The sequence below is a fragment of the Lactuca sativa genome, chromosome 7 (genome assembly GCF_002870075.4).
Source record: "Lactuca sativa cultivar Salinas chromosome 7, Lsat_Salinas_v11, whole genome shotgun sequence".
NCBI classification, from domain to species: domain Eukaryota; kingdom Viridiplantae; phylum Streptophyta; class Magnoliopsida; order Asterales; family Asteraceae; genus Lactuca; species Lactuca sativa.
In genome coordinates this window covers 14,012,623-14,023,985 of record NC_056629.2, presented here as the reverse complement: position 1 = coordinate 14,023,985, position 11,363 = coordinate 14,012,623, and the positions used below count along the sequence as shown (strand labels likewise).

Sequence of the window (11,363 nt, the reverse complement as noted above, 5' to 3'; positions counted from 1 at the left end):
GACTCCAGAAAGGGCGGTCCAAAACATCATTTGTAGCAAGGATGAATACGAGAGAGAACAAAAGAAGAAGATGAATCCCATCGGAATGCGATTTCTACACAATTTTAGGCTTTATTTTTTGTTATCTATTTAATTAATGATTTGTTATTTTGGGATAATAAATTAATTTAATGGAAAATTCCAAAATTACCCCTATCAGATGATTGGTCCATAATTGGTTATACGTTCACACAATATATATTGGTTATATATGAACTTAACTCTCTCTCTCTCTCTCTCTCTCTCTCTATATATATATATATATATATATATATATATATATATATATATATATATATAAACCATAAAATAATGCATATATATTATATGTATATGTAAGTGTTATCAATTGACCAAGACTTATGCACATGTGTATATAGATATATAATAAGACTAAGAATGCATGAAAATCATCTAATACACATTGAAATCAGCCCATGTTCCTTCTCCATACTTCATTTTTGATGGATACTCCACAAATGCACAATACCAACAAAAACTTCATGGTGCACTCACAAATCCTTTTTATAGATGTCAAAGTACACATGTACACCCACGAGAGCCTTCTACAAAACTTATTAAGATCACCAAGGACTAAATTATTCTTATCCCCACCCTTCTCTAATTCACTACTCTATTCTCTCAAACAAAACCACACTCTCACCATATATAATCATAGGTTGTGTGTGCATGAGATTAAATGATATATTTGGTGTGAACTTTAATATTTGTCAATAATTCACAAATGATGCGTTGAGATCATGGATAAATTGAGTAGATGACACTCCTATTTGCTGCATTCGATCATAATTGTGACATCCCCAATTTTCTCGGTCATAAAATACATTTTTATTTTTGCTTATTTTAAGAACAGGGTTTCTTCATAAATGCGAAATTTGTCCCATAAAAAGTATTTCCGAAGAAAATGTTTTTCATTGATTATTAAAAGTTTTGATATCATAATTGATACAAAACATAAGCATAAACGTAATCATTACAGGCCTTACATTAACTTATTGTACTAATATCCTAAGCTCCTTGAATCTCTCAGTGGATTGTACCTTCATACCACTACCTGTGATACAAAACATAAGCATAAACGTAATCATCTCTCCCATAATGGATATAAAATTAGGGTAGGGTCAGAGGAGAATGAAGGAAGAAATTGAGGAAAAAAATAATGTTTGGAGATAGGTTAGAGATGATCTAAGTTGACACAAAGTTGGATATTGAAGTCCACATCACCGAATCAAAATCTCAATCTCTTAAAATTCTCTTGTTTTTTTCACTTTTCCCCCCATCGATTTTATCTTCTTGTTCGTATTCTTGTTTTTCATCCAAATTGAATTACTTCATACAACCATCAATTGAGAAATCTAATAATCAATATCTTGCCATTCAACAATCCCAAAAACGGGATTAAATAGTTTACAGGAGGAGATTTTAGAAAAGAAATCCTAACCAAACTAAAAGACTAAACTTTAGGAGTAAGAAAGAAAAAAGATAAGCACCATCTTATCCTACCTACGTGCCAGATAAAAAAAACAAAATAAAAAATAAGTCATTTACTCCCCCTCAAGTTGGAGCATGTAGATCCCGAATGCCCAACTTGTCTAGTAAAGAACTCAAGCGATCTCTCCCTAAAGCTTTGGTGAAGAGATCAGCAACTTGAGCCTTTGTGCCAACATTGCAAGTCACAATTTCCTTTGATTCCACTCTTTCACGAACAAAATAACAGTCCATCTCGATATGCTTTGTTCTTTCATGAAAAACGGGGTTATTGATTATATGCCTTGCAGCCTGATTATCACAAAAAAGAGGCGTTGGACCATGTTGAGGTGCCTGCAAAATGGTTAACAACCAACGCATCCATAGTACTTCACTAATTGTAGTTGCCACTGCTCGATATTCAGCTTCAGCACAGGACCGAGAAACCACAGATTGTTTCTTTGATTACCAAGAAACTGCGCCCCCCAAAACCAAAAAGTATCTGGTGTAGGATCGTCGCGTGTAAGCACAACCAAGCCAATCAGCATCACAATATGCAACGAGATTAAGACTACCTTCTTTAGGAATGTAGATTCCTTGTCTTGGAGTCGTCGTAAGATACCTTAACACCCTTACTGTCGCATCCATATGACGTTGCCTTGGATCATAAACAAACCGACTGAGCATGTTAACAGAAAATGCAATGTCATGTCTTGTAGCTTGTAAATAGAGCAACTTCCCAACAAGGCGTCGATATCGTCTTGCATCAATGCGTGGACTATCATCACTTTGATCTAACTTCAAGTTTTGTTCCATTGGAAACGAACTGGGTCGACATCCTTGCAATCCACAATCTTCAAGGATATCAAGGGTATATTTTCGTTGACTTAAGACAATACCCCCTTGAGTTTTAGCTACTTCAATACCCAAAAAATACTTCAACCGACCCAAATCCTTTATGCCGAATTTTTTATTGAGAAAAGCCTTTGTTTCTTCTATTTTCTTCATATCATTCCGAACAATTATTACATCATCTACATAAATAAGGGCAGTGACAAGAACATCTTCCTTATTGTAGATAAATAATGACGCATCAGCTCTTGATTGTTGAAAATCAACTCTAGTAAGTGCCATCGTGAACTTCTGGTACCAGTTTCGTGACACTTGACGCAGCCCATAAAGAGACTTTCGTAATCTGCAAACATGAGTGTCTCCCTCCTTCGAGAAACCTTCTGGAATCTTCATATAAACTTCTTCTTGAAGGTCTCCATGGAGAAATGCATTATTAACATCCAGTTGATGTACAATCCAATCTCTCTTCGTGGCAATAGTAAGCAAGGTTCTAACAGTAACTAACTTTGCAACGGGTGAAAACGTGTCATGATAATCAAGACCTTCCATCTGCGTAAAACCCTTTGCAACAAGTCTCGCCTTGTACCTTTCAATTTCACCATCCGGTTTATACTTTATCTTGTATACCCACTTTGATCCAATGGCACGTTTTCCTTTTGGCAAGTCTTCAAGTGTCCATGTACCATTGTCTTCAAGTGCTTTAATTTCATTTTTCATGATTGTTATCCAATTTTGGTCTTGTCTAGCTTGTTTAAAAGACCTAGGTTCTTCATTTGAGCTAATGGCAGAAAGGAAAGCCTTGTGGCTGTCAGAAAACTTATCATAAGAAATGTAATTCGTAAGAGAATGTACCGTTGAAGAAGCTTGATGGCTAGCTGGGCGTGCATGGTCTATCGATGGTGGTAGCTTAACAACAAAGTCATTAAATCTCTTTAGCACAATTCTAGTTCTCTTTTCTCTCGTGTCATCATGAGTTTCTGTCAAGTTATCCATTCCAGTGGTAGTATTTGTTTGTTCTATTTCTCTTGGCTGCTCTTCATTTGTTTCATTGTTTAAGACTTTAAGTTTCCTTCACCACCTTCACTTACATCCGTTTCTTCTTGGTTTGTCACAATTTCAGGGGACTTCCTAAAATATTTCACGTCATCGTCATCTCCATTCACACCAGCATCAATTATGTCTTCACGGGGATCTTGTAAGTCCATTTTACCTGCTGCAAAAGGAAAAACATCTTCTACAAATTTTACATCTCGAGAAACTATTATTTGCCCACTCTCTTTATCAACGATGTGATACCCTTTTTGCCCATGTGGATAACCAATAAAAACCCCAGGTCTCCCCCTTTCTACAAACTTGTCACCTTTGGTATTAGTATCTCTAACATATGCTAAACAACCAAATACTCTCATGTGGGAGTAATTTGGTTCTCTACCAAAAAGGACTATGTATGGTGTTTTAAAATTCAACACCTTTGAAGGGAGTCTATTAAGGATGTAAGTAGCTATTAAAATGCACTCACCCCAAAACTTTATCGAAAGGCTAGCCTCAAATCTAAGGGCCCTGGCAATTTCAAGAAGATGTCGATGTTTTCGTTCGACAACCCCATTTTGTTGGGGAGTGTGGGGACAAGAAGTCTCATGAATAATTCCCATGCTAGAGTAGAAATCACTCATGAAACTCGAGGTAAATTCTCCTCCATTATCACTTCTTATTTTCTTGACAACCTTTCCAAATTGTGTCTTGATCATGTTACACAAATTAATTAATTGTTGGCTTGCCTCATGTTTGTATTTAAGTAAGAATACCCAAACGGACCGACTATAATCATCTACCACAGTGAGAAAATAATGTGCCCCACTAAGTGAAGGCGTGTGATAGCTTCCCTATATGTCACAATGGATTAAGTCAAAACAAGCATCTGATTTAATATTACTACTAGGAAACGGAAGCCTTGTATGTTTAGCTCTAACACAAGAGTCACAAACTTTACTATTTAATTTATTCACAAAATTTCCTAAGAGCTTAACTTGACTCAATTTAGACTCAGAAGTGTGCCCAAGCCTTTTATGCCATACTTCAACATCCAATGCCGTCATAAATGCCTTCTGTTCTTTAACCACTGAATCCATTCGATAAAGACCACCATTGCACTTACCCATGCCAATCAAGTTCTTCTCGTGTAGGCCCTGTACAAGGAAAAAATCATGGTAAAAAATTACAGCACAATTCAAGTCATTTGTGAGGCGACTAACAGATAAAAGATTGCATTTAAATCCTGGGATGTATAAAACATTCCCAATTTTCATTCCATTAGGAAGAGAACATGCTCCCTTTCCCTCAACAGGTATCGTGTCGCCATTAGGAATGACAACCGAAGATTCATCATCACAAGGAACTTTTGTTTCAAATAAGTTTCGATCACATGTCATGTGGTTTGTAGCTCATGTGTCTATAATCCAGGAATCGTTACCTTTTTCTTTACCTGCCATGTTCACAGTAGGTTCTGTGTTGATCCTTGTATCCTTTGTGAAATATTTCAGCAGCCCTTGATATTGTTCATCTGTCATGATCGGAACTTGGTTTGTTTCGACATTTTCCATGGCTCCCTTCGGTTTTCCTTTGTCTTTCTTTCCTTTACCTGGTCACCGTTCGGGGTAGCCAATGCGTTTGAAACAACCCTCCTTGTGTCCACTTCTACCACAAAATGTGCAGTGCTCCACTTCATCTCCACTGTTGCGTTTTACATCCTTTGTCACACCTTTGTTGCGTTGTGATGTTAGATCCGTACTCCATTCCCGTTTATTGGTGTGGCTTTGGAAGGCAGCTGCTTCGTGTACTGGCTTCCTTGTTGTAGCTATGGCACGTTGTTTCTCATCTTCAGAAACAAGATAGAAACAAGATGCTAGGCTGTCCCTAGAGTTGGTGTTGGTTTTGAGGCTAGAATTTGTGTTTTTATTGTTGTAAACACACTATCCAGACCCATCGTATAACCTCTCATTTTCTTTGGATTCAGTCAACCTTTTACCAAGGTCACAGGTGCATTTTCCACAAGTGCAGCGAGGTGTTGGTGAAATAGTTTGAATTTCGTCCCACAAACCTCTCATCCTCGTGTAGTAGGCTGAAACGGAAGCACCATCTTGAGAAGTATTGGTGAGCGTTTGTTTCAATTCGTAGGCACGAGGTGCACTCTCTTTCCCAAACCTCTCTTCGAGAGGTTAGACCTACTCTGATACCATGAGAAATCTAATAATCAATATCTTGTCATTCAACAAACCCAAAAACGGGATTAAATAGTTTACAAGAGGAGATTCTAGAAAAGAAATCCTAACCAAACAAAAAGACTAAACTTCAATTAGGAGTAAGAAAGAAAAAAGATAAGCACCATCTTATCCTACCTACGAGCCAAAATAAAAAAATAAGTCCTTTATCAATAGAGATCAACTCAATACAACACGAAAGAGAAATTTCATCTTCAATGAACTCTTCGTCCAGGTCCAGCCATGGCAGCAGTAGCAACAGCAATGGACATGTTGTCGGTGGTGGCTCCGTCCAAACCCCGCCACTACCTCTAGTACTTGTTTCAAGATCTGAACCAAATCCATGCCAACCTTTGTCTGGACCAAATTCGGTTAACAGAAGGTTTAGAGGGTATATATCTAATTGAAGGAGAGGTTAGTGTGGGGTGGAAGCAAATGTTGTTGCCTTGTAGGGTTGTACCGTTGTAGGGAATGGTTCATGGATTAAGGTGGTGGAGCTACCGGGAAACAGGAACTCAAAAGAAAATAAAGACCTTTAACTAATTAAAATAATAATACAAAATTCCAAGTCATCATTCCTCGGTGCATAATAGCCGGTGAAAACCTAGAATAAATACCCCCACTTCCTATTTATATTGTAATGATCTAAAAGGGGAAAAAGTTCAAAAACCAATTCAATCCAAACGTCACAATTTATGGTGCTTTCATGACAATAACTTATATTTATATAATCAGTTTAGATGATTGATGTAAATTAACTAATAAAGTGTTTAATTTGAGATATCTAAATTAATTTATATACATGAATTCAATATTCAAAAGAGATATACACTAGGCTTATAAGTCTAACTTATTCCGATAATATAATTTTCAGTCTACAGACTGTTAATTAGAAACATTGAAAATTTTAATCTTTTGAATATTTTAGAAGACTTTTGTTTTGTAAAGATGATGTTTATTTTAAGTCGGTGTTTCTGAATTGATTGATACATTCTCTCATGCTTTGAAAAAAACAAGTTAATTTGGATTGTGTAGATATTCAGACTGATTTCCACGCTTCAACTCGTAGAAATGATTTTAACATGACTTTGGGACATTCAGGAAACTAAAAACTCCGAAAATGCTATGAAAATCATTTATAAATGCTATCTAAAAAATTTCATTTGAAGGTGTTTCAGTGAACCTCTGTATCGGATTTCGAATTGATGTTTTCTTATTTCCTCTAAAAATTCTTTAGTTTGAAGCAGCAATTTTCTACTATTCATCTTTTCCCTGATCAAAAGTAAATCAAACAACAATTTGCTTTAGATATGAATACACGATTTTCTGTAGGTTGTTTTGCAGTTTAATTTGGGTTCAATAAAATTGAACATATACTTATAATTCATAATTTGCAATGTGTTTTAGTCTTGATTTCCTTTTAATTATTTAAGTTTGTTTTTGATTCATTGTCACCAAGAGTTGATGCTGGAGTACGCCTGCATAGACTCTGATTGTAAACAGAATAGAATATTAGATATTACGTACGCCAATTTATAAATGATTTAATTATATGTCTTTACTAGATTAATATCTAGATCCTGTTAACTATATGCTTTACTTAAAGATTTGTTGTGTTTTATATTATTATGAGAAAATGCGAATAAAGTAACGATGTATAAATTAAAAGGTAAAAAACTATTTTAGACATTTTAATGAACCAAATCAAGAACCAGAAACTCCCAATTCATCATTCATTACGTCAAAGAGAAAGTTGACATTTAGAAAAGATTCAAACGAAGATCAAATACAGCTTATATCAACAACAAGAACACAGATTTATAGAACCCTAATACCATGGTTGTGGAGTAAAGCTAGCAGACAACGTTTGCAAAAAATCTAAGCCCTCTCACCCCTAATCCTTCTAGCCAATTGCATATCCTTAGGCATAATTGTAACCCTCTTGGCATGAATCGCACACAGATTTGTATCCTCGAACAATCCCACCAAATAAGCCTCGGACGCCTCCTGAAGTGCAGCCACCGCGCTGCTTTGAAACCTCAGATCGGTCTTGAAATCCTGTGCGATTTCTCTCACAAGCCTCTGAAATGGAAGCTTACGAATGAGCAACTCAGTACTCTTCTGGTACTTCCGAATTTCCCTGAGCGCCACAGTTCCTGGCCTGAATCTGTGTGGCTTCTTCACTCCACCTGTCGCCGGAGCTGATTTCCTTGCCGCTTTTGTTGCAAGCTGTTTCCTTGGCGCTTTCCCACCGGTTGATTTGCGAGCAGTTTGCTTAGTTCTTGCCATCTCTTTTGCTGCAAAATTAAAGAAACTGCTTTAGGTTTGTGTGCTGGAATCGTAGATTGGTGTGTGTTTTATAAAGCTTTTTTGGAAACCATTGGTAGCGGGAGATTTTGAAATATTGGAGAAAAATCTCCGCAAAAGTCTGCCAACCGTAGGATAGGAGAAGAATCGACGACCTAGGATATCTTCACATAGAAAACGCGGATTGTGATCCGTGTGAAATGGCTATGGATTTATTGTTTGACGTGAGAATAATAAATGATTCAAAATTAATAAATTATATTTCTAACAAACAAATATATATATATATATATATATATATATATATATAAATTAGAGACAAATTTTCAAAAATAGTCATCATGGCTTTTAAAATATAACAAGTTTGACGATAACATTAGAAAACATTATATGTGTATTCATTTATCTCATAACAACAATTTGGGCATCTTATCCTAAAATAAGTTCGTGTTTGTGTCGATTTACCTAAAATATAATAGAAACACATCTAACAATCATTGTTTAGCATTTTAAGTTTAAGTCTATAAATCCTCTAAATTCTTAGTTCACTTAACTGATACCAACTGTGACATCCCTATTATATGAGCTTGTAGACTTGCATGCTAGTATTAATCAATCAGTAATAGGAAGGCATGATTAGACTATGCTTGTTTTGATTGCTCGATGCTCAAATGCTACTTGCTTTGTGATTTTAGGAATTCTAAATAGCTCCAGATAACTAGTAAACGAATATTCTAAGGTTAGGTTTTAACTCTATTGCATTGCTCTTGTGCAGCTGATGGCGGAGAGTGGAGTGGAGTTTTTCCTAAGAAAACCTAGGATGAGATCTAGTAATGGGAGCCTTATCTAAAAGGGATAATTGTATGGACACATAGTGACCTGACGGGGTCAAGGCAGTCCTTGAGGAAAGTACGAGTAGATGTCAGTTCTGGTGTCGGTGAGGGTTCAGGCTCAGGTTCTGGAGCCAGACAGCTTGATGACCAGACGAGGGAGTTCATCTCGTATGAGATTACGCCCAATATTCTTGAGCAGACTCCTATGATCTTTGGCACGATCAAGGAGGGTATATTGGAGATTATGGATAAGCGGTTGAGTGCCTTTCGCATTGAGATGGTAGCTTTGGTTGAGACGTGCTCTTTGACCTTCCGGGAGTTCCGGACATGTGGATCTCCAGATTATCACGAGGCGAGGAACCCGATAGCGAGCAAGAGGTGGTTAGCGAATGTTGTTAACGCCTTCCGCACCATCCATTGTCCCAAGGTGGACAAGTTTATACTAGCTTCCTTCCTTTTGAAGGACAGTGCACGAGACTGATGGGAGGAGGTAGGGTGTGTTGTGGGTAATGATGTTATTTATGTGATGTCATGGGATGAATTCTCGACTTGTTTCCGAGCTGAGTTTGCACCGATGATCGAGGTGCAACAGTTGGCACGGGAGTTTCAGGATCTTCGCCAGACTACTGAGACGGTGGTTGAGATTACCGCCATGATCAGGGAGAGGACGCTTCCGGTTTCACAATATGTGGCGGACGAGGAAATAAAGAAGGCTTGGTATCATGAGATGTTGAGGAGCGACATTCGGCAGTTTGTGAGTCGATCCAGTTGTAAGATGCTGGAGGATATGATATCTCGAGCTAGAAAATGGGAGATTGACCTGGAGATGGAGAAGAAGAGGAAGTATGAGTATGTGTCGATCGTTGAGGGTTCGGGAAAGAGGCCCGAGGTATCTGATTCTAGACCGAGAGGTCATCAGGGTTGTAACTGTTGTGGCAGGTGTGGCAAGATGCACGAAGGGGCGTGCATAGTGGGTGGTTCTGGCTGCTTCAAGTGTGGTTGGACTGGTCATATCAACAGGGATTGTACTACTACCACAACCACCACTCCGGTATTTGATCTGATTTGCTTTCATTGCGATCAAATGGGCCACAAGAAGACCCATTGTCTAAGTTTAGCTGCAGCAGGACCAGTATCAGCACGCGCTCCCGCAACTCTCTGGATTACTCACGGTCTCCAGGGTCAGGCAGACATGCCTGTGGCAAAGAGAAAGGCTTTCAAGGCGACAACAGATGAGGCACATGCAGCTCTCGGTGTGGTGACAGGTATGTATATTATCTTTATCTCTTTATTTATATAAAAATGTTTGGTTATGTTTATATATTTTATTTTAGGATCGTTCGTTGTGAACGATATTTCTGCTTCGGTATTGTTCGATTCGGAGGCTACCTGATCGTTTGTATCGCTTGTGCTGAGCAAGAGGTTTGTCGGAGCTCCAGGGGAGGGGAGTTGTATTGTCCTCTTGATGTGGAGATTGTTGACGACAAGACTATTCAGATTGCAAGGGTTCATCTGGGGTGTGCTCTTCAGTTGTTTCTTGAGCAATATATGGTGGATTTGGTTCCCATTATGTTGCGTGGTAACAATGTCATTATGGGTATGGAATGGAGGCAGTGATCGACTTTAAGAAGCATTTAGTACGGGTTCAGACCCCAAGTGGGGGAGAGTTGGTGATTCATGGTGATAGACCGCAGTGTGGGCCGATTATGTGTTCTGCAGCGAGGGCCAAACACTATCTTCAACAGGGTTGCTCGGGTTATGTCGCTTATGTCATGGATACTCGGGATAAGGGTAAGGCGACCGTGGATAATTTGTCGATTGTGCGGGATTACCCGGATGTATTCCCGGAGGGTTTTCTTAGGGTGCATCTTGAGAGGCAGGTTGAGTTCAGGATCAATTTAGTTCCAGGTGCGGCTCCGATAGCTAAAGCACCATATCGGTTGGCTCCTCCCGAGATGTAAGAGCTGTCTACACAATTGCAGGAGTTGTTAGACAAGGGATTTACTCGGCCAAGCAGCTCGCCTTGAGGAGCCCCAATCCTGTTTGGGAAGAAGAAGCACGGGTCTCACCGTGTGTGTATCAACTACCAGGAGTTGAATAAGGTAACGGTGAAGAACCGTTATCCACCCCCGAGGATTGACGATCTCTTTGACCAACGTCAGGGCACATATGTTGGGTTTTGAGCACTATAACACTCATATGGTGCACATGCAGCCCTAAATGCTTTGGATCTATGTTTTCTCTAATTATACATGCATTTGTTTTTCCTAAGAATTCTCCCTATATAGCATACAACTGAAGATATATAATACAAAACTTTAGCTAGGATGCTTGCCTCTTTAGTAGGGTAGAGTTCTTGACCTTTGAAAGCTTTAGCACCTCAAGTGTGATGCCTCTATTGGTTCACAAACACCAAAATGCAAAAGGAGGCTTGAGAGAATAAGTTGGTTATCTCCAAGATATGGTCTAGCCGATTTTGGCTCTATAGGGGCTTTATTTATAGTGTTGCACATGCTAGGGTTACACTTTGCAAACCCTAATAACCCATGACTTTCCACATTTTCATGTTCCATGGGTTTAACCTCCA

The 11,363-nt window shown here is 38.4% G+C and overlaps 2 protein-coding genes across 2 annotated transcripts; one reads left to right on the top strand and one right to left on the bottom strand.

Moving 5' to 3' along the window:
- Window positions 1-7,343: 7,343 nt before the first annotated feature.
- Window positions 7,344-7,970, bottom strand: LOC111906010 (histone H3.2). Its single transcript, XM_023901750.2, has one exon. It carries the CDS (start codon window positions 7,923-7,925, stop codon window positions 7,515-7,517), a length of 411 nt encoding a protein of 136 aa, XP_023757518.1. The 5' UTR covers window positions 7,926-7,970; the 3' UTR covers window positions 7,344-7,514.
- A 1,458-nt stretch (window positions 7,971-9,428) lies between these two features.
- Window positions 9,429-10,393, top strand: LOC111906035 (uncharacterized). The gene is made up of 2 exons (XM_023901776.1): window positions 9,429-10,041; window positions 10,161-10,393. The coding sequence occupies exons 1-2, from the start codon at window positions 9,429-9,431 to the stop codon at window positions 10,391-10,393; spliced, it is 846 nt and encodes a 281-aa protein (XP_023757544.1).
- Window positions 10,394-11,363: the final 970 nt, after the last annotated feature.